This window comes from Zea mays, chromosome 8, assembly GCF_902167145.1.
Source record: "Zea mays cultivar B73 chromosome 8, Zm-B73-REFERENCE-NAM-5.0, whole genome shotgun sequence".
Classification (NCBI taxonomy): Eukaryota; Viridiplantae; Streptophyta; class Magnoliopsida; order Poales; family Poaceae; genus Zea; species Zea mays.
The window spans coordinates 132,653,761-132,677,256 of NC_050103.1; the positions used below are offsets into that span (position 1 = coordinate 132,653,761).

General features: G+C 43.9%; 2 protein-coding genes across 5 annotated transcripts; one reads left to right on the plus strand and one right to left on the minus strand.

The window, feature by feature from the left end:
* Positions 1-673: 673 nt before the first annotated feature.
* Positions 674-17,379, minus strand: LOC103635907 (uncharacterized). 4 transcript variants are annotated; one of them, XM_035961804.1, is made up of 13 exons: positions 13,573-17,379; positions 8,896-9,169; positions 8,170-8,222; positions 8,039-8,096; positions 7,750-7,955; positions 6,702-6,863; positions 6,583-6,611; positions 6,410-6,485; positions 3,864-3,998; positions 3,262-3,470; positions 2,101-3,184; positions 1,962-2,024; positions 674-1,839 (listed from the first exon to the last, which is right to left on the minus strand). In XM_035961804.1, the coding sequence occupies exons 5-12, from the start codon at positions 7,754-7,756 to the stop codon at positions 1,963-1,965; spliced, it is 1,764 nt and encodes a 587-aa protein (XP_035817697.1). In that variant the 5' UTR covers positions 7,757-7,955; positions 8,039-8,096; positions 8,170-8,222; positions 8,896-9,169; positions 13,573-17,379; the 3' UTR covers positions 674-1,839; position 1,962. The 4 variants fall into 4 exon arrangements, 3 of the variants coding, with proteins under 3 accessions (XP_035817697.1, XP_035817698.1, XP_035817699.1); XM_035961805.1 differs by lacking the exon at positions 13,573-17,379 and having other exon boundaries at positions 6,702-6,847; positions 8,896-9,689; XM_035961806.1 differs by lacking the exon at positions 13,573-17,379 and having other exon boundaries at positions 676-1,839; positions 6,410-6,493; positions 8,896-9,689.
* On the plus strand, positions 9,885-12,005 carry LOC100272313 (uncharacterized). Its single transcript, NM_001146797.1, is given in 3 exon segments — positions 9,885-10,288; positions 10,462-10,591; positions 10,699-12,005. Coding segments are annotated over 3 exon segments (1,281 nt in total). The 5' UTR covers positions 9,885-10,155; the 3' UTR covers positions 11,717-12,005.
* Positions 17,380-23,496: the final 6,117 nt, after the last annotated feature.

Sequence of the window (23,496 nt, forward strand, 5' to 3'; positions counted from 1 at the left end):
CTCAGATCCCTCCTCTTCATCATCACAATGTATTTCGATGCCGCTATTCTCTTGTGCCTATCCTGCACCTGACGCGGGATCCCCGATAACTGCATATGGTGAAACGCAGATCCCTAGGCCAATACGAAAACAAGGAATGGAGAACAAGAGACCATAGCAGAGGGAGCAGGAGCGAAGGGAGCGGACACTGGACGTGGAGGGGATGGATTGGGGCGGCGGTCACGTGGAGGGGATAGACGGCGAGAGGATGGAGTGGATGCGGCATGCAGATGGCCCGTGCGCGGCTCACGGATGGGGCGGTTTGTGCGGGCGAGGGGAACAGGGCGGGTGCGAGCGCGGAGGGGAGGCGGGGGCATCCCGACGGTCTACACTATCGTCTTAATAGTTAGTAGAGATTTCCATATTTATATGGTATTGACCGGTCTAGTCTAGATCTTGAAACGGTATAAAATTAGCTTAGTGAAAATATATTTTAATTAAGAGATTTAGCAAAAAAAAAAGAGACAGTTGAAAAAGTATTTCGACGTCCATGCACATAAGTAAGAATCTGCATAGTCGTAGCTAGTCAGCTAGAAACACTTAAATATCGCGTACATGTTTAATTTTTAGGGAGTAATTTTTAGTCCCTACATCTTATTATATTTTTAGTCCATAAATTGCTAAATAATAGAAAAACTAATAAATTATAGTACTTAAAAATTAGTCCCTAAAAATCAAACACAACACTTCTTTTTATACTACTGGAGCTTGGTTATAGTTTAGATTTTAGACAACCAAACAAACTATCACATTATTGCAGCCTGCCTAGGGTAGTAGCCAGTCTACCACCTTCCATAGCCTCACCATCCTCATGGATATAGTTTTTTATATATATTTGGTGTAGGAACAGAGAACTGCTGAAAATGTTCTTTTGAACAGCAGTACACTCTTTGTGCGGTTACAAAAGTACTGTGCTCTGTACATTGGTGAAGGGGTATCCTAAATCTGTACAAAATTTACCATTGTTTTTTAAATACTATTATATCAATACTTAATATTAGAAAATTATAGCTGTTGCATAGAGATACTATAATAATATGACAAAAGGTTGAAGATTTGACAGCTATGCTCTAACTAACCGTGTCCTCGAGGCGTGATACGACTGCTCCCAGCTCCTGCTCTGCTCAATCAGAGTGCTCATTTTGCGTTGCCTGCTTCCTTCCTCCCTCTCGTTGCCATATACTACCTTCCTCGGCCCGTCGAGCCTGCATCCATTAAAGGCGGTGGCGGTAGCAGCAGCAGCCCTCCAACCAAGAAACCAGTGAAACTGAACCACCAGGAACTGTCTATCTGCATCCATCTCTTGGCCACACCCACTGACCGCACCACACTACACCACACCACACCTGAGGCTCCCCCCTCGCCTCGAGATGCTTTACACGGTGTAGCTGGCAAGAAGCCAAGAACCTTCCATGTTCCCTCCCGGACGCAAAGGGGCTCGCTTTTAATTTCCTCAAGAGGGGACTGCCTCCTTTCCCCTGCATTTTCCCTCCGGCGGCAAGCCTTCTCTTGCCTTGTTGCCTGCCACTCGGGCTGTCCTCCTCCTTGATTCTTGGTCTCGTCGGTTTAATTTCGCGGAATGGCGGTAGGGCTGCCGCTCAAGATGGCCGGCTTCTGTGTCGTCTGGGCGCTCTTTTGGCTCGCCGGCTCCGCCACCGTGAGCACGAGCACCACCGCCTTCGCCGGCGGCGAGGCAATGGTCGTGGACTCGCGGTCCGCCGTCGCCGTCACCGACGACGACTTCGTCTGCGCCATATTGGACTGGTGGCCGCCGGAGAAGTGCGACTACGGCACCTGCAGCTGGGGGCAGTGGCGGAGGACGCCAGAAAATTTAGGTGTTGCCAACGCAACGAAGAATAAAATTGATGACATAGTTTAAAATGACTTGTAGCTACAAAATAAGTAATAGATGTTGAAAATACCTTATTTAATAGTCATCTTGATTACAATCCATTTACAACCAACTGCCATATAGCGAATAAAATCTGGAAAAAAGAAAAAGATAAGTTACGAATGGTAAATTGAAGTAAAAATTGTTGAACAAGTGAAATAAGAATATACCTTTAGTTGAGTCTAGTTCTAGGAGATCTAGACATTGCATTTGTCTAGTTTTCTTATTTTGAAATGCCTTCTTTATTTTCTGAAGGTCCAGTCCTTTAAAAATTTCTCTTTCAATGTAGCACACCATCAAGTCATTTAACCAACCATCGGACATCTTGTTGCGCAACTCAGTCTTAATAATCTTCATAGCTGAGAAGGCCCTTTCCACTGTTGTAGTCGCTACCGGTAACAACAGTGCTAACTCAATAAGTCGATATACCAGTGGAAACACAATATGCCTCTCAAGCTGAACCATTGTCTTCGATAGACTAGCAATATCACAACAAGCTTTGAACTCTTCAATTCTTCGTACATGAATAATAAAAGTTCTTAGTTGATCTTTTATAGTCTTGCAATCATCAAAAGAAAAATCATCAGAATAGATATCCGCGAGCCGAGCAAGCTTATCCACATCAAACTTAGAGAACGAATCCCTTGGGTCAAGACAAGAAAAACACCCAAGCAACTCTTGAGATAGCTCATTAAAGCGATGATCAAACTCTGTGGTGATAGAATCTATAACAACATAGAAAGTATCAACACGATAAAAATGCTCCGTGGTAATATTATTTCTCCCACCTTTCCTTGATCGACCAAATCGTGGTACAACATCACTCATATTTGGAATTGGGATATCATTTGCAAGGCAGAATGTTGTGGCTTCTTCCAACAATGGCTCCCAACCATCATTTCTCAAATTTATCAAACATGTTCTCACATCAACAACCAAAGACATGGCTTGGACAACGTTTTGATCCTTTCTTTGCAAGAGAAGAGAAAGCTCATTTGTGATACGGAGGATTTGTAACATCAACTTCATCATAAACACAAAGCTGAAACACTCCATTTTCCCAACAAAGCCACCTGCACCTGATGGATTACGCTCATCTTGGTGCACAATTTCTAAAACTTCTATCACTGATTCCCACATTGACTCAATACGGAGCAAAGTCTTGTAATGAGATCCCCATCTTGTATCTCCAGGTCTTGACAATGATGTTTCTTGTTGTTTGCCTCTCTTTGATGAAATTTCTCCACTCTCTAACTTTGATAAGAGATTCAAACGATGCTTATGTTGTAATATATCCTTTCTTTTGCAAGAAATAATCCATGATCACTTACCATCTCAACTAATGCTTTCTTCAATGATTCTGATGTTGTGTCCTTGACATGCTTGATGCCCAAAAATCTTTCTATTACTTCACTCTTTTTATTGACAAATCTCACAACAATAGCCATTTGTTCTTTAATCGATATATCACGGGATTCATCAACAAGAACAGAGAATAAACAATCCCCCATTTCTTCTTTAATTGCACGTGTGACTGCTTCTGCACAACAGTTTGCAAAATTTATGCTATTAGGCCCACCAACATGTTTTGGAAATGTCGTATAAACATTTCTCCGCTGTGAGAAGACAACTTTTATAAATGCATCATGGCAAAATTTATCATCCATTCGATCGTGCTTAAAAAGGTAACAATAGAAGCAATAAGCCTTATTCTTCTCCACACTATATTCCAATCAACTATGTTGTCTAAACCAATGTTTTTGAAAGCTCCTTTTATCATGTGACTGAGGAAAGTTATGACCAATTGGTTGAGTCGGACCTTTAGCTATGAAAGCCCTTCTAACATCGTCTCTAATATTAGGAGCAAAAGAATCGATTGGAATACGAAGTCCCGGATCAGAAATAATGTGATCCGGATTGAACTGATTTATACCTTCGACTTCACCATTGGCATCTTCACTATTATTCTCTTGAACTTCAACTTGTATTCCGGGGTCATTGCAAACTCCACTAGCGCGAGTACTTGGTCTACTTCCACTTGAAGCTTGACTGAAATAGCTCTTTAAATCTGTCATTTCACGAAGCATATAACATGTATTAGATAAATAGAAGACATTACAACAGTAGAGTGTTCACATAATATAGAGAAATACTTTTTTGGGCCATATTCTTTGCCTTGTTTTTGTTTCTATCCAAGACTGCTATTTAGAAAATTGAAAAATCTACACATTGAAAAATCTAATGGATTAGACACGTATAATCAAATAAATTAGAATTGAACTGCGCGTAGAGCACTAGACTATATTCAATAATTCAAATACTAAAATACCCTATCAGCCAACCACGTAGAGGCAGCGCAGACAGCAGACTAGGCGACTGGCGACTAGCTGCTACTGCTACTGTCTAGCGTCAAGCGGATTAGCGGAGCACTGGAGGCTGGAGCAGGCACTACCGCACTAGGCAGCAGACCAGCAGAGTAGCAGTCGAGCAGAGCTGCAGCCTGCAGAGGCAGGCGACTAGACCAGGCAGCCAGCGGCCAGCCGCAGCCGGTCGTGGCCAGCCTGCAGATCCTGTACTGCTGCCTGCAGCGCGGACCTGTGGAGGTGGAGCGGCGTTGCGGCGGCGCTGTGCGCGAGCGGAGACGCGGAGTAGCGGTCTGCGGCTATAGGGCAGGCGAACGACGCTCGATCGCTGATGACCTAATCTCTATTTGGGCCGGGCCAAGGTATTGCTCAGGCAATTCTGGACCCTCCGCCCCTGGCTGGGGGCTGGCCTCCCCGCTCAACCTGGTCAGTTCAACTTCACAGCACCGCACCACACACCTGACCTGAGTAGCATCATCTTGCCAGATTATTTCACAGCACACAGAAACTACGGATTACAGCTCGTAAACCTCGGACGTGGATCTCAAGGAAATATCTTTCATTCTTAATTTTCTTGGTCGTAGAGGAAGACAGGGCCTGCCACCTACGGAGCCGCGTCGGGTCTCGTCACCCTTCCGGTCGACCGCTGACTGTGACGCCGGAGTCGTCCCGGTCTCCGAACTGCGGTGCAAGGGGAGGCGGCTCTGCAGAGACCACGGTGGCGACGTTGGACTCAGCCGGAGGTGGAGCGCATCACGGGCGGTGGCGGTTGCGATGCCAAGTCGAGATCGAGAGTAAATCGAGGGTGATGTCGAGGCAGGATGGAGAGAAAACCGACGGACGGAGGATGTTCGAGGGGAAGTGTGGGCAACAGAACGAACAGTCCAGATTGATGGGAGGCAGAACGGTGGGAGAGGCAGAACAGTGGGAAGGCAGAACTAGAGGAGGCAGACTACTCTTAGGTTCTTAATAAGTAGTAGAGATTATATATTTGTATTTTGACTAGTGATCAAGTTCCAGTGGCACATTCAAATTGCTCAACAAGAAGTTTAGGGGGCAAAACGCTTTCTAAAATTGCCACCATCTCCGACCATTCCGCTTACAATTCTCTTCCTATCTATACTTTTTATTCTTTTTTACTACATCACCCTAAAAAGTACTCCCCAAATGGAACGTTTCCAACCATTCACTCTATCCAGTTTCCAACCATTCACTCTATCGAGCTCCTTGTGTATACTATAATTTAGTTATTTCACTTTTTATCAGTTTTTAAAGTTTAAAAATTATATACTATTTGTACTAGCATAATACGCAATGTTTTTAGGTTGTTGTAATTCAAAGAGGTTAATATTATAAAGAAATAGACTAATTAAAGTGTGAGGAAGCTACCTCTCTACCCCGCCCCGCTTGGGGCACTGAGCCACTGAAGGGCTTGTTCGGTTAGGGGTGGATTGAAGGGGATTGGAAGGGATTAAATCCCTTTCTATACAAATTTAAATAGGAGGGGATTAAATCCCCTCCAATCCCCCTCAAACCTCTTCAAACCGAACAAGCCCGAAGGTGGGGTGGGGGGAGATGTACGGTTGAACGTTGGAGGTGATAACGGACATAGTCACATAGCAAAGTAGTTAGGAAATCTCTTGGTTTGAACTTCACAGGCACGCTAAGCTAGCTGAGTACTATATAGCTTCTCCCTCCATTTCTTTTTCCAAGGCCTATTTGTTGAAAAAAAAGTCTTTCAAGGTGTACTTTGGGCATTGATTTCTGGTACAATACGTTGTCAATTACTACTATAACCCAACATATAATGCCAAGAGACGAGTGGATTACGAATTTATTGGCGTATATCCTTTTGTGCAAACATATATGTTTGTGAGTCGTGAGTGACTAATCGAGGGTCAAATCTTACAATGTTTGACTTTTTCTGCATTTTGATACACTCGAAACGGAGAGAGGGTTATTCGTCGTCACTAATCTATAATACTCACACGAATATCGCTGGGAAAAAAAACTTACTCAAGCACAAATTCATCAACATAAACAAGTAACAGTTTAGTTGTTTTTTTCAGATATAATCCAATTACAGCTAGTGCAAGGTAGAGATGCGAATCCTTACCTGCAAAACTCGCTCGCCAATTCGATATGATGTTCCAATTCTGCAGAGGAGGAGGCCAGGCGTCCATGCATGAATACTGCACACCTACAACTCCAACACTTTAGTCAAAATCATCGAAGCATCGAAACTAAAAAAAAAAATTGAGGGTGGCAAGCGTGTGGTTAAATTATTACCTCAGGACGATTGTCCGTGGGATGAGCTGCTGTTGAAATTGAAAGGCCCAGAAATGAAAACGAGATGGGTAGATGCATATATAATATATATGTATTCCGGATTTAAATCTAGTAGCCACCTTTCCTTGGTGCATGGCGTTCGTATAGGATGCCTGGGCACGTACACGTCCGCGGACAGCTAGCAACGGGAGGGGAAAACAAAAGGCGTGACAAGGACAACGGCGACTCGCAGGGTATTCCTGTCCAGCAGCATTCACTAGTTGTTCTGGGCGAAAAGACCCCTGAAAAAACTTAGGCAAACGGTGGATATATATATATATATATATATATATATATATATATATATATATATATATATATATATATATATATATATATATATATATATATATATATATATATATATATATATATATGTATGCGCGCGCGCGCACATTAATGCATATTATACATACAGGTCAAGTGCATAGTATATATGACGTTATTAACTGTTACAAGCAGAGCATATCACCGTCACGCACAAAAACATGGATACATGTGCACATGTATGTCGTGTGGATGGATAGACAGATAGGTAGGAAATTTGTATTGCAAGCTATAATGACCTAGCGCGCTAGTGCGCGTCTAGTTGGTTGGCACACGGACGGAACGGGGGCCGGACCCGGCCCCGGCCGGGCGAGGGTGCATGGGCGTGGTCCCTACTAGCGTCTGTCTGTGCTATGCTACACGGGACGGGAAGATTGGACTGTGGGATTGGATGGTGCCCTACCATTTCCATTCCAAGGTCAGGGACGACGGCCGGCCCCATAGTCGTACACTGCACCCCACACTCTCTCTATCTCCGTCTCTCTAAGAGAGAGAGAGAGATAGCACAAAGGCACAAAGCTGCGTGCCGTAAACTTCCACGGGCCTACCCCCGCGTACTATGGACGATGCTGCTGCCGTCCTGTGTACTGTTCCGATCTTTCATCCCTCTTGATTCCCGGCTGTACCCATCAGTCGTCGTTCATCATCACCAGCCTAGGCCATCACAAATTTAACGCACCTCTCTCTGTCTGTCTGTCTCTCAATAACGCTGAGTGACGACCCTATTGTTATTATTGTTATTGTTATTATATTTTGTAAATAAAGAAATGAACGGATATTGCGGAGTCGCAAATCACTCACCGTGCATGCATCATCGTGTGGGGAGTGGGCCTCTGGGGACCCCAGAAAAGATGCCCCCGTTGTCAAACTCGCCTTCCCCGTGATCTTCTAGTGCCAGCCTTGTTGTTAATTGCCATGCTCCGCTGCCGCCGCCCGCCTCCCCTTCCCTTCCCCTCGTCAGAATAATGCCCACCTCCGTCCGTACACGCATGCAATAATATAATCACCTTTTGGCAAAGAAAAAAGAAGAGGCACACAAGTCCGTCAGTGATTGTGTACCACTGCACAGGTTAACTACATCCAAAATTACCTGTAGGGTCAGCTTCATCTGCTCCAGATTCTGGAGTGGACGAACGAGCACTTCTTCCCTGGGGCCAGAAAAAAAAAGGAAGTGGTCACTAGCAGTTACAGTCAAAAGGTAGGTCGTAGGTAGGTACTTACCTGGCACTGGCATGCAGTCCTTTTTATTTTCTGGCTCAACCGCAAGTCCGGTCCTGCGCGGAGAGGAAAGGGAGAACAGATGGTGACATCGATTCTAGGAGCACGTACGCATCTATATATGTATCCGCTGAATTCAAACAACGACAGTTGATAGCTGGCATATAAAATCTCCAGAACTAGTAACATATATATGCACATATCCAATCTTCAGAAAACAATAACATAATGCGAATATATGCCATGCCACCCTACACGCCAACAGACAACGCAAGGCTCCAGAATGGATGAGATCCGTTGCATGCATGGGGAATCAAACGACAACGAAATGGTCAGCTGGAAACGAGACCTACAAAATTCACCGATCAGAGCTCTCTCTCTCTCTCTCTCATTCGTGGACACGTTTGCGTTTTGTTTAATTGGCGAGGAGCATCCGCCCTCACATGCATGGGCACACAGACGACGGATGCCGTTACAATCCTAATCATGGATAAAGAAACGCTCGTTCCCTAGACAAGCAAAAGATACCCAGCAATAATACGCCAATTGACTAGCCCGTTCCCAGTACATTACTCAGAGAGAAATTTGTCTCCTCCAGTGGACCCCTTTTTTGTATGAAAGAAGAAAACAAAAATTCAAGGGCGCTTAAGTTCCCTCCTTGCAGTGATCAGTGCCTCCATTGACGCTAGCGACAGTCAATCGGACAAATCATTAATTATACTCGCGTACCTGCATCGCGATTATGGGAAGCTTGATTCTTGACAGACATCCAGCGCCCGCGACGTGCTTCTATTGGTGTTGGACCGGAGCAGTAACCATTTCTGATTAGAATTGCTAGCTGCCGGCCGGCGATAAACAAAGGAAAGATGCTCTCTGTCCTGGAATACGAACATCACTGACATCGCCTTTTTTTTCCCTCCCCCCACGACCCTAACTGTGATGATTGACCAAGCCTTTTCCTTCCTCACCAGAAAGAAGTGACCCAGTGAGTGAGTTACCGTACCTGAAAAGCAAGAAGAAAAAAAGGACAACACTTTGGTCTGACGCATAAAATCTTGCAGGTGACAAAGAAAATGAGATGCACATGCACGGAACGAACAGCAGCTAAGACAAGGAGTCTTAATTAGCAACAGATGAAAGGTGGACAAGAGGCCTCTTCCCAACTGTGTGCTCTGCCGTGCATGGAGCACCCGTGACACAGAAGTAGCTGCGGAAAAGAGAGAGAGAGAGGGAGAGAGAGAGAGAGAAAACCGGCTGCTAAATGTCACAGTCACTTACCATGGCAGCAAGAGCATCAATCCGTGTCCTAATAACATGAACTCTGGTCTTTCAAAAAAAAATAAATAACATGGACTCTGAATATGGACACGCGTGTTTCACTTTCACTGGGCTTGTGCCCGAAGAAACACACCGGGCATGCATGGGAACCGGGGTGCAAAGGAAGATGGAGGGTGGTTTAATGTAACAGTTTCTTGCACAAAGGTCACGACAATTAAATATCGGTGGAGGTGGCTACGGGGCTACCCCACCGATTTTGGCACCAGACATAGATTCTTAGGAGATGATGAGGCAGACGCCCACACACACAGCCGGAAGCAGGCCAAGGGAAGGGCTAAACCTCCATCCCTTGGCACAAGCCCCACAAGCCACAACCACCACCTCCACCTCCACCACCACCTTTAAAAGAAGGGTGCTAAAGGGCTGTCCTGCGAAGAAAAGGAGAGGAGTGCCCCTAGCCTTTCCTTGCTTTCCACTGAAATCTCCTATCTGCAGCCATGCAGTTGCTCAATCCTGGCCTCAGATGAAGCCCAACCATTCATTGGTATATAAGTCGCTACAACCTTTGCAATTTCCCACTACTTCAGAACATCGTCGAAGAAGCTCTGTGCTACCGGAGAAGGTGTTCGTCGTCGTGCATAATTATACATTCCGCAGACCTGTAAGCTCTGTGAGTTTGGTTGGAGCTCCCAGGTTCTGCATTGCGTTGAGATGGGGAGGCATTCTTGCTGCTACAAGCAGAAGCTGAGAAAGGGGCTCTGGTCCCCTGAGGAGGATGAGAAACTCATGAATCACATAACAAAGCATGGCCATGGCTGCTGGAGCTCTGTTCCCAAACTCGCTGGTATGTACGATGAAATTTTTCTTCCCTTGGTCCTCAGTTATCAACTCTCAATCCTCCCCTTCTCCTCCCTCTGCATTTTTCTCATTTCCAATTGCCAGCTGAAACCCCTCTTGTCTCTCAAATACCTCTCGGTCAGTTCAATTATCTAAATTCGAGAAGACAAATTGTTGCAGGGCTTCAAAGGTGCGGAAAGAGTTGTAGGCTGAGGTGGATAAACTATCTGAGGCCAGACCTCAAGAGAGGGGCATTCGCCCAAGACGAAGAAGACCTCATCATCGAGCTGCACGCTGTCCTCGGGAACAGGTAAATTTGAAGCCTGAAGAAGTAGTATCAGAATTCTAGACTGCATATGTGCAAAGCAGCAGTTGGTAATTTAGCTGATATTAGCACTTTACTTTTTCCATGAGAAGGTGGTCTCAAATTGCAGCGCAGCTGCCAGGGAGGACTGATAATGAGATCAAGAATCTATGGAACTCGTGCATCAAGAAGAAGCTGAGGCAGAAAGGCATTGATCCCAACACCCACAAGCCACTTACTGAGGCTGATCGCGGCGGTGCAGCTCCCACCATCAGCACCGAGAGAACCTCAGGGTCCAGCGACGTCAACCCATCAAGCACTGGTCCTCTGGGGAACTTGAGCCCCCTCCTCAGCGAGACGGCTCAATCATCAATGCTGATGCCCGTGTACGACAAGAATCGTGCTGAAACACCAAACTTGGCACGCCCTAAGCTGCCACCAAAGGAGCTGTTCCTGGAGCAGCTTACTGCTGGACATGAGAGTCCATCAACCTGCCACTCATCAGGCCAAACTCTCTATTTCCCTTTCCAACAGCCTTTAGGCTACAACAGTGAGAGTGGCAGCAGCGATGGGGCGAATATGAATTCACTCTGGTTCAACCAGAGTGACTTCAACTGCAGCACAATTTCTACAGTGATGCCGCCAGTTTCACCATCGGCCCTCTCTACATCAATGGGGCTGAATCTTCCACCTGATAATCCTCGACATGGAGGAACTGGCATTGGAAGTACCGCAGTAGATTCATTCTACTGGGATGGTACTAATCCTAGCAGCAGTAGCAGTACTGGGAGCAGAGGGAGCAACAGTATGGGATTTGAACCACAGAGCACGAGCACAATTCTGGAGAACAGTGTCTTCCCATGGACAGACATTGGACAAGAAAAAGATACAAGGGCTCACCTAGTTGCGGAACTTAAGTGGCCTGACTCCTTTGCCGAGACGACCACAGCCATGCAGAACCAGAGCCAAACGCTTTATGATGATGTGATCAAGGCAGAGAGCCAATTCAACATAGAAGGGATATGTGCTTCTTGGTTCCAGAATCAGCAGCCACAGCAACAGCTGCAGGTAGCACCAGACATGTATGACAAGGACTTGCAAAGAATGCAACTATCTTTTGAGAATATCTAGGCATTATGTTCCACCACATGGAAGAGAGCAGATCAGAAGAAGCAGAAACTCGTAATTTTCAGAGATTCGTGGGCAGAATTATGCTGAATTGCTCACATAGATACGTTAAGTTGATACAGAAATCATCCTCCACAGCTGTTCCTCAGTTGAAGAGCTGGCAATATCAAGGAATGGACAGCCCTGGCATTGGAAGTTGCAGCAGGATGCATAGGAAAGTATGTTCTAGAGTCTCCTTTCCTTTCTCTTGAAAATTGATGTTTTCCTTCTGTACACGACTGAACTTTTGCATATTTGAGTTTTTGTTCTCTCTGGTGGAAATTAAATAAATATAGATAGCCATAGGCAAAAATGCATGTGTCGGTAGCTCTCAACGTGCAAGTAGCCCCAAACTTTCAACTGCTGCCATGCATGTCCATGCAAATTAATTATTGCATGTTGTATTTTTCATTTCTTTCGATAAGTTGCCGACAGACGGCAGTTGTATATTTGTAAAGGAAGAAATTTGAAATATTGACCTGAGAGCTACTTTCGTCCCCTTCCATTTTCCTGTTCCTGTCGTAAACGTTTCTGTGTGGAGAACCCAAGCTACTTGATCGCTTTCTACTTGAATACAGGAATGGAAAAGGACTGGTTGATTTGATAGGGTCCAAAAGAACAATCACCCTCAAAAAGAAGTAAACACATTCAAGGGGAAAAAAGGAAGGAACTATTCATGAATATTTACTTACCATGTAGATTGGTTAATATATGAAGCCTCAATGTGGTGAGACTCAATATATGCTCCATTGAGTTTGTGCATCATTAACTATATGGCATCGCCATGATGTGTTCTGTAAATTTAGCCAGCAAAATCTGTTAATGGTTTGCACTTTGGCTATGAGTTAATATTCAGCTGTCATGGGGGCTGAAGCTAGCATACTTTCTGGGTGGCTGGGTCTATTCCTCATTGTTTGTGCAACAGTCTAGGGAAAATTGTGTTCACATAAAATGGTGTATCACCCCTTCAAGCTAGCTATGATTGAAGAGGCCCAAACAAGCTAAACTTAGTTTTTCAACATCTTCATTAAGAGGTAAATTGCCTGGATTTTGAGAAGCCTTACTTGTACGCCTCCCTGCATTTTTATTTTCTTATATTGTCTATTACAAGTCTCCAGGATGCGACTTTGACAATTACTATACTAGGGGATATTAAATAACAACAGCACATCCAAATCATTTTTAACTCCAAATATAATGATACAATTTTCATAGGACTCGACCGACTGGTCCATAGTATCAAACATATTAAGTTAGTTAAAAAAGTTTGATTGCATGAACTCTAAACCATCTTAACATAGTACAGGGGATACAGTGCTAAATGAAGCAATTGAGTTAACAAAAAAAGAAGGGAAAAGGTGGTGTTGCTCCTGCTGATGTATAATTTAAGGGTTATGTCATTTGGCTTAGCTAAATTGTTAACAGATTTGGTTAGGGCTTTCTGGTGGGTTCCTTTCCTTGTGACTAGTCAAGACTCAAGAATAAACCAATATCAATATGAATTTATTTCCTGCATTGCAATATTCCCAAATAAAGCTAGTCCAATTTGGTTCCGAAGAAAAGAGGTTCGCTTTAGAATTAACAACTATGGTTTTAAGTCGTACAACTAATGGGGCATGGCCATGTGCATGAAAAGGCTGGCATAAGGTGACTGATTGTTGGATTTTTCACAAATGCAATGAGACCAATAATGCTGATAAGGACCATTAGCACTAAAAGCAATTTTAGAGAAGCCTAACCACTTGAAATCTACCAATTAGCCAATAAGAAAAACTATAAATAAAAGATACATTATACTAGCAAATAGCTTGATTTCATACCATGATGTGTTCAACTTATGTCCATATGCACTTTAATTATCTTTATTTAGAAGAATCTTGTATCTGCTCTGACATATGCGCTGCAGTATTGGACGTATCTGCATGTTTCGAAAATGAATACAACAGTTCAAAGGAAAGCAAAAAAAGAAGTATGAAAGAGAAGTAGTAGTAAGACGTCAAAATGGCAGCTGAGTGACAGTGCTAGTCCATGTTAGAGTATATTAGGCAACTCCTGATATGGTTGGTTTAGAATTGATTGTAATATCGAGATAATCTTCCTTATATCTAGGATAACCTTTCTTATCTTTAGGATAGGCTTCTTGCCCTCCAAGTCATGTACTCCTATATATTCTCTCTGGAGGCTCAATGCAATACATCCCACACATTATACACATTCTCTCATTCCTTCACTCTAGATGAAAAAATACATTTAATTTATATTGTAATATGCAGTCTCAACATTGCCAGCAACAGTACATTGCTGTCCACCAAACATCACCATTAGCGAGTGAAAGATAACAGAAAAGAAGGAACAATATAAAAAATTCAAACCATATAAATAAGGTAGTGCTACAACCTGGGATACCAAAATTTCATGTTATTCAGTTATCTTATGCAATAAAGAATATGAAAAATAAATAGTTCAATGATTCTATCTGATATACTCCCTCCGTCCCAAAATATAGTTCTTTCTAGCCATCTTTTTTCTCGTCCATATTCATTCGAATGATAATGAATGTAGACATACAAGGTTCATTAATGAATGTATGTTTAGTCTAAAACTTATTATATTTTGCGATGGATGGAGTAATACATAACACAAGTGAAAGCACCATACTTTTTATTTTAAATTAAAAAACCTGATTCAGTTAAAACAACTACAGTTTTCTGAAAATCAGAAAATGTGAATGTCAGGAAAAGTGGCCAATTCAAACTCATAAGAGATCCTTTTATCCTCTTATTGAATAAAATCAAATAATATACAGAGGTACCAGGAAAACATAAAGACAAGACAAAGAAAAGGATGTATTCCTTCTTGATGTTGCGCTGAAAGGTTCTTGCCTCTATGACATCAGCATGATGATAAACATATGGAAGCATACTGGTAAAGCCCTGTAACTAACATAGTACTCCATTGTTTGGCCTGCAGCTATCAAGTTAAGTTCCGTTACTTTTTTGCCCTCGATGAAAAATAAAAGTTATCTTACTTTCAACACTCATAACAACCCCCATTAGTCATTACACTTTTAGAGACAAGCCATATGCATGAGCTGTGACTATAAATAGTTCCATCAATCATATTGTTGGACTGTGACCACACATATGTGCCAACAGATGTCAAGGCTTGTAGAAATATTTGTATTCTGGTAACCTTTGAACAGCTAGGAAGATCAGCAGCCATGCAAAAAAAACAAAGAAAAATCAAAACAAAACCCTCAACCCAAGGGAGAGAGTGAGAGACATCCTGAAGGCATTACTTGAAAGGTCAGGAAAAGGCACCCAAAAGCTGGTTTTTTACTGTAAAGGGACACTGTTGCCGCAAACTGGGTCTTTACCCATATTTTCAGGAACGCGCAGCTAGGGCGCAATTTCCTTTTTTGCGAGAACCAGAGTTTGAGCACTGGTCGGTAGCCTCACAAGTCACAACTGGACAACTTAGCACCATGCTACAAGCATGTCCTTTCCATAGTGCATAAGTCACATGTATCACAGTGATAGCCAGGTCAAATAGAAGCAAACAATTTACAGAGATAAAGCCATATTATTGCTAAGGTCACATGAAATTTGCACTGTGTGCCATTGAATTTGTGTTAGGTCCAGTAAATCATAAAATCGTAAGACAGAATTAAAAAGCAAAGGAAGGAGATAATAAAGTTGGAAGCACTCTCAAAAAATGCTCAGTGTCAATAAAATGCAAGGTACAGAGTTACAGATATAAAAAAAAACATGTCGATTTTTTTAAGACTAACCTTTTCATTGATGTATGCATCCTATCAGACTAACTATGAAAGCTTCTACATGGTAATCACAAATAGGAATACCAGATGAAAAAAGAATGTTAAGATCATGTATCTGATTTTGCTAGAGTAAATTACCAATGCAGATGATCAGAGGTGCAATCACAAATATAGAGTTTGTTGAGGCATTAAGATCTCATGATATATTGATATCCACCCCTTTCATGCATTTGAAGCCACATCGTAGTCCACTCAATTCGTACTCAGATAAAAGCATGCGATTAGTATATGAACAAAACAAGACGTTCCCATTCTGTGAACTGAACTGATAATTGAACAAAAAATAACAATTGCACAATGCAAATAATTGTGTTTGCGATTTATAGGTTGAATCCTTTTCTATGAAGGTTGAATACAGAATGGAAAAAACTGTGTACTGCTAAAAATGAGTTTCACATGCAACAGCACACTAGCACAGTACTGTGTTTTATCAAGGGCTTTGGATAATGATAATTGAAATACAAGGTCATCCGAACCTATGTTGTGCACAAAATTTGTAATATATAGTAGGAACTCAATAAATAAAAAAGTCATTCAGGAGGTGTTTTTATAAAGCAGGCATCAAGCATCGACAATCTATAAACAATGTGAGCATCCATAAAACTGATTGGCCAAGTATTGCTTCATAGATTAGAGTCAGAGAAAGAGGGATGTCCATAATCAAGCCAGGTAGTTTCTAGTCACACCATGTATTTGAAACAAGATCAGTAGTATGGGAATGTTGGGGCGTGAGTGTGTGTCTGGACGTCTGGTGTCTGTGGGGTTGTTTGGGCTCTTGCCCCTTTTTTCTTCTTAATATAGTAATCAGCTCTCCTGCGTTTTTTGAGAAAAAAAAATATATCAGTAGTATGCGCAGAAACAGAGGCTAGTGAAATTCTGTTTTGCGATATCTGTTTTGGGACTAGGCTCTAGGCTGAAGCTTGGAAGTGTAAGCCCTGAGTTCTGCACCTGTTTGGGAGGATTCTTACTTTTCAAAGGATAACACAAATTAACTTATCTATAGCACCAATTTGGCTTGTTTTTCAGATATGTTACAGGGGCTGATGTTTTGAATCTGGACAAGTCACATACTGAATGTGTGGAGACAGAGTGAAGTGCTAGGGAAGGTGGCGCAGATTGCTTGCTAACCACAATTCAGTGAAAAGAATGTCATGGACCACTTTAAAACTATTAGAATAGTACGAACATGCAAATGGTCACAACTCCAACAAAATAAATCCATCCATCATCCTTCGGATACATCGTCGATAAGTTTTGACTTCGTGAGGAGCACACCATTTCCATAAGGAGTGTTTACAGCTGTCTGCCTGTCATATTCACCAGATAACCTTGTCTAAAAAGTGTGCCCATGAGCTGCTGAGCTCAACAACAAAGACTTGCTTTGCAGCAATTAGCGGTGCTCACACACAGCTGACAGAGCGGTGCTGCAATTAGACCTACTACACATTATGGCACTGCAAGCTGGGTTCATTCATTGCTAAAAAGAACTGAACAAGCATAAACCATAGACGAACCTTTCAGGTTTTGATCAGTGAGTAACTTCAGCCAAATGTGTTCCACACAAACCACTGCGCTATCGCTGTACCATATCTAAGCGTACGTGGCTGCAATGTAGCAAACCAGCTGAAATGAGGGCGACGCATATGCGTCAATGCAGCAATGCGGACCCAACCCCACCCGCAAACACGGGCGAACGTGCGCGTCAAAACTGCCGCCCTGCGAAATTCGCGCCACCATCGGTACCGAATCTCTAGCCGCATCCTCGAATCAACAACACAACGGCACGCGAACAGCAGAGAAGGGCGGAGCGGGTGGGTACCTGGCAGGCAACCGCTCGCTCAGGCAGGCCGCGGCGGCACGGGGCAGGGAAGTAGGCGGCGCGGCGGCAGTGATCGTGCATTGCCACTCTGGTTCGCTTCGCTTTTGCTGCGGCGCTGTGGCCGGTGGGCGGTGGTGCGTGCGCCGGTGCGCGCGTGCGGCTGTGGGGGACGGCCGGCCGGGGGCGTGCCGCGTGGCCGCGTGGTGCGCTTGTCGCTGGTGCGCCTGTGTCCTTCGGGCGAATCACGGGAGCAGGCGCAGGAAGCAGCGCGGACCGCGGAGGGCCATATGGGCCGCTATTGTTGAGCCGTGCGCATCGCAGTAAATCCTTGACAGGGCGCCGAATTACTACAAGCAGTCCAGATGCACCCTTTTTGGGCCCAATTTCCTGGTCGTTGGCTACCGGCTCTCTGCTTGGCGGATACGAGCCTGGGCCAGCGGTCTATGGTGCGTGGCCCGTGACATCATCTATATATCTTTAATTTTTTTTATTATTTTACACAAAGGGCCCGTATTGTATTGGAATGATTCTATTCTAATAATTAATTTAGATAAAACTAGTTAAGTTAATATGTTTATCTATGTAATATATTTTTATACACTACATTTATATTATAGAGAAGCAAGTAGAAAGTGTGCTATAAATTGTACATTAAAAATAGCATATAAATTTATAGAATCAATTTTCATCTTTCACCCCATAAATTTGAGATATGTTTATATATACACTTTAGAAAGTTGTAGAATGACATATTCTAAAAAATAACTTATTCTATTAGTTAGATCCAATTCCTTAAAATAAAAGGAAACAAACGGGCCCTAAAGTATATAAGAATTCGCTTCTGGTTTCGCTCCTACTGCTTGTGTTGGACTTAGTGCTCGTTTGAGAGAGAGGCTCTCAGGCGGCTCCGGCTCTAACTGCTTGCTGGAGCCCTCCTTTGTATTTTAGCCCTTTTTCGAAAAAAAATCACGTTTAGACCTTTGGACAACTTAATACTGTTTTTAGACCATTTGCTCGGCGCTATAGGACATGGCACCGAGGTAACACGTCTTGGTGCATTAGCTCATGGCAGCGAGCTGAGGGATTCGCTGGTAGGCTGGTCAACGTGGCAACTCACGTGGCACCAAGCTCGGCACCACATATATTGGCGCCGAGCTCAGTAGTATAGGGCCACACTAGCCCTTCTCTTCTCCGCCCCCGCGCTAAGGCTGCGTTGCCGCCGCCGCGCCAACCTCCGCCCCTTCTCTTCTCTTCTCCGGCGAGGCCATGACTCTGCCCCTGCTGCTCCACTCCGCTATGCCACCTCCACTGCTCCATGTCGTCGCCGCCCCTGAGTGTCGCCGTTGCGCTACCTCCGCCCATGCTGCTCCACGCTCCCCACGCACCTCCATTGCTCCATGTCGCTGCCACTCATCGCGCACGCCGGCTCGTCATCGTTCACCGCACCCCGCCGCTCGCCGCCTCGCAGGTTACTAATTTTCATAATTTTTTAGTTGAGTTAGTTAGTATATATAGTTAGTTAGTTACTAATTTTGTTAGTATATACTTAGTTAGTTACAAATATTGTTAGTATATAATTAGTTTAGTTAGTTGGATTACCAATGTTGTTAGTATATACTTAGTTATTTAACAATTTTGTATGTATACACTTTGTTCACTTAGTTAGATTTTATATTTAGTTAGTTCGTTAATTGGTTCGGTAATTTGTGTTGTTTTCTATGTTGGATTATGTTTTTTGTAGATAGTAGGCCATCCGACTCCACCTTCGCCACTGATAGCTTGACTCATCCCCAAATTCAGGTATATCTTTTTCGTAAATTATTCATAGATTATGTAATTATGTTTGATGTGGTCCTTTAATAGTTAGTATATAGTTATTAGTTAGTAAGTAACTATAACTTATTTATTACTTAGTAAGTATTTAAGATTTAGTAGATTAGTAGAAGGGGATAGTAATTACTTAGTCATTAGTTGATATTGTTAGTCATGTACCATCTGTAATGGTTATTATGTTATGAATCTGTGTTTGCAATAGATGGACACCCTAGTGACACTATACCATGGAGGAAGCGTGGAGGAAGATGTTTATGGGGGTGTTAGTTTTGATGGAATGAAGAAGGTGACGGTTATATTCGATGAAAGGCCCTCTTTTGGCCAGATATTCGCTAGGGCTTGTGAGGAGATTCGTTGCAATTTAAACGACCCTGGCAATATCGATTGAGGGTTTATTGTCCCATGTTACATCTGGGACAGTATTTCGAAGGTTGATCTCCATTGGCTCTGAAGATGTCTGGGTAAAATATGTCTAATTTGTGATGACGATTGTTCCTCCATGTTTGGATGTGGTCGTTCGAAAGTTATCCTTTGATCATTGTGATTCTCTAGTCGGGTTATCTCCACAAATGCAAAAGGCATCTCCTTGTGAAGCTCCTTTGCCTCAGCGTCAGGAAGAAGTGGTTGTTGTGGCGGATGCTCAATCGGCCCCGAACGAGGTTGAGATTTCTTGTCCAGTTCGTGGCATTTGTGGGCCCTCAATACCCGTGGTAGCTCACTAGGAGATCCCTTTGACCCAGGATCATCCTAGTAAGTGTCTTTATCATGCTATTCATATGCACCATTAATTTGTTTGATGAGACTTTAATGTAGTATTTGCTCCTTCGACGCGATGCAGGAGGTCCACAACTAGATAATGGTGCTTATCTTCCTATGCCCCTATCATCCAATATGGACCACATATGCAGGGCCTTAAATAGTGTTGATGTTCAGATTGAGGATGAGGAGGAGCCATATGAGGCTGCACAGGCCTTAGATTCCGATGACGATCGTCCGGTTCAAGAATTGATCGAGCAAGAAATTGAACTCATCAGGCGTTTGTGTTCGGAACATGACACTGCAGTACATGAATTTAGCACTCTAAGTCATTCCAATGGTGCACACGCTAAAGGACGAGATGATGAACTGCTAGAGGCTCTGGATAACGCTGACAACATTGAGATTAAAAAAGCCTTAATTTTTAAGGACTTGGCTACACTGAGAAGATGGATTGTTGGATTGCTGAGGGAACCCCAGAAGTGGACAATGGCGTACGACGAAGGTGGTTGGAGGTTCGAGTTCCAGACTAGCAACATGGTTGAGTCATTTAATAGTGTGTTGAAGGGTATATATATGTGACATGCCAATCAATGCTATAGTAACATTCACTTTCTATAGGCTTGTGGCGTGGTTTAATGAGAGATACGCACAGGTCAAGGCAATGTAGACGTGAGGTCAGAGATGGGAACCTAAACCAACAGTGCATCTTAATAATGCAAAGGAACGAACCAATAGACGTGAGGTACAATGCTTTGATGAGGAGTTGGAAAAATACGAGGTAACAACGATGGGTGGCACAACTTCCGATGGTGAGGTGCGGCCTTCGAGGACACATGTTGTGTTACTCGATGCATTCTCATGTGGTTGTGGTAAACCTAGACAGTACCACTTTTCAAGTTCTCATTATGTTGTCACCGCACGTCATCACAACTTTGCATTCGAGAGCAGGATCCCTTGGTAGTTCAGTGTGGAGAGCTTAGTACGTACCTGGAGCCCTCGTTTTGAGCCCTTTCTTGACGAGTCATAGTGGCCAACGTACACCTGTCCGACATACATTGCTGATCCAGCGCACTGTTGGGACAAACGTGGTACTAGGAAAAGGAGCCGGTTCAACATGGTCATGGATCAGGTTTCTGGCCGCACTAGGAGAGGTCGAGAGCGTCCCCTTTTTCTGGACCCAGAGAAGAGCGAATGCGGAAAATGCAGCGGACTTAGCCACAACTCTCGTACATGCATTTGGGCACTTAGTCAGGTGTGATACAATGTTTACCTCACATGAGAGTACACATCTATTATTGTACTGTACTAGATTTGTTATTACATTTGTATAATTTACTAACCTTCTTTTCTAAATTTGCAGGATGGCGCAGTTCCACTTGCTGTACCCTCACTACGACGAGCACCACAGGGGCGTCTCACCGCAGAGGGAGAGGTAATTTTTTGCATATATATTAAAATTTCAAATTACTAAATGCAACTTATATTTGACTAATGAAATTACTATGATTGTCAGGTGCTGCCCGTTCTGCGGGTCTAGACCCATGATCGCTTTTAGGAGGAGATGTGGTACGATGACAGGTACACTCCTCTCCTAGAGAGGGCTGGCTTGGATGTCGTATCATTCTAGGTTTGTCGTGGGTTGCTGAAGCGTCCCGATCATTTAGGACTCAAATGTGATACAATTACTAGTCCCAGGAGGCTAGTAACCACATTCCTTACTTCAAATAGTATAGAGTTCGAATAAAAGTTATTACAATACCAGAGTACAAGCTTGAGAGAGAGCCAGAATTACAAAGCGCGATAGAAGATAAACTAGCCCAAGCCACAGGCAGAACTGGGTGCAGACACAGCCCCCTTAATCAAGCATAGCAGAAAAGAAGTCTTCAGCTGCTGAAAAACATAAATAAATCTGGGTGAATACACTAGGTATTCCGCAAGCCCATCCTGCTCCCGTAAAGAGAAAGGGGCCTATACAATACATGCTTTATATGGTGGAGTTGAAGTCACTCTTCTTTTTCTCAGAGAAAGGCAATACTTTGATGGTTTTTCCCAAAGAAGGAAATAGCACTTCTTCACACTCAACCACCACTGAGCTTCCCGCTCCCGTGGCATCGTTTTCATTTCCAAAAACACACCCACTCACACATTTCCATGTTCCCGAAGGTTATAAAACACTAATTGTCATACCACACCAGACTCGTCCATTCCAGTGGACACGGACTATTCGAATAGGTTTGAACTCTGCGCAGAGGGGTACACTTTACCCACTAGTTGAAAGAGAAATGTGTCCTTGGCCATTTCTAAAGTGTTTTGGTGATTAAGTGACCAACACATATTCTCTAAGTATTAATTTGAGCCAAAGATTGAAGAAGTGCAAATCATGCAACAAGGTACGTTTCTAGACTTAGTACATTGATTTGAGTACTAATGTATTGTGTCTAAGTGCTAGAAACATGAGAAATTGGTTTGGAAAAGAGTTGGCTATGTACAGCCAACTGCAGCTCGGTCTGGGTGCACCGGACTGTCCGGTGGTGCACCGGACAGTGTCCGGTGCGCCAGACCAGTCTCGGTGAACAGGCCACTCTCGGGACTCGACGGCGGCGTACGACTATAATTCACCGGACTGTCCGGTGGTGCACCGGACTATCCGGTGAGTCGTCTACGGTGAAGTCGTCGCTCTCGGGAAAAGTTCAACGGCGTACGACTATAATTCATCGGACTGTCCGGTGGTGCACTGGACTGTCTGGTGAGCCAACGATTGAGTACGCCAACGGTCGGCCGCGCAATCTTCGCACGACGCGTGGGCGCGCCAACGGTCGGCAGGGGGCACCGGACTGTCCGGTGTGCACCGGACTGTGTCCGGTGCGCCAACTGCCTCGAATCTGCAACGGTCGGATGCACCATAAAAGGAAGGAGATCGCGCACCGGACAGCTACAGGGACTGTCCGGTGGCGCACCGGACTGTCCGGTGTGCCACCTGACAGAAGGCAAGATTAGCCTTCCAAGAATGCCTCCAACGGCTACTAGCTGCCTTGGGGCTATAAAAGGGACCCCCTAGGCGCATGGAGGAGTCACCCAAGCATACTTTGAGCATTCTAAGTCTTCCACACTCCGTCTCCGCGCACTTGATCGACCGTGTTAGTGATTTGAGCTCCGTTCTTGTAGTGAACTCGTTGTGCTTCATTTTGAGCTCAAGTCTTGGCTTGTGTGCGTGCGTATTGCTGCGGATTTATGTGTGTTGCTTCCCATCCTTACTCTAGTGCTTTCACTGTGATCTTTGTTGTAAGGGCGAGAGACTCCAACTTGTGGAGATTCCTCGCAAACGGGAAAAGAGATAAGCAAAGAGAAGCCGTGGTATTCAAGTTGATCATTGGATCACTTGAAAGGGGTTGAGTGCAACCCTCGTCCATTGGGACGCCACAACGTGGAGGTAGGCAAGTGTTATACTTGGCCGAACCACAGGATAAACCAATGTGTCTCTTGTGTTGTCTTTCT

Coding starts and splice junctions, on each gene's coding strand:
- LOC103635907 (XM_035961804.1), bottom strand. Junction 6,486..6,582: donor CCACGGACAATCGTCCTGAG/GTAATAATTTAA, acceptor GTAGGTGTGCAG/TATTCATGCATGGACGCCTG. Junction 3,999..6,409: donor TTGGCGAGCGAGTTTTGCAG/GTAAGGATTCGC, acceptor GTGAAATGACAG/ATTTAAAGAGCTATTTCAGT.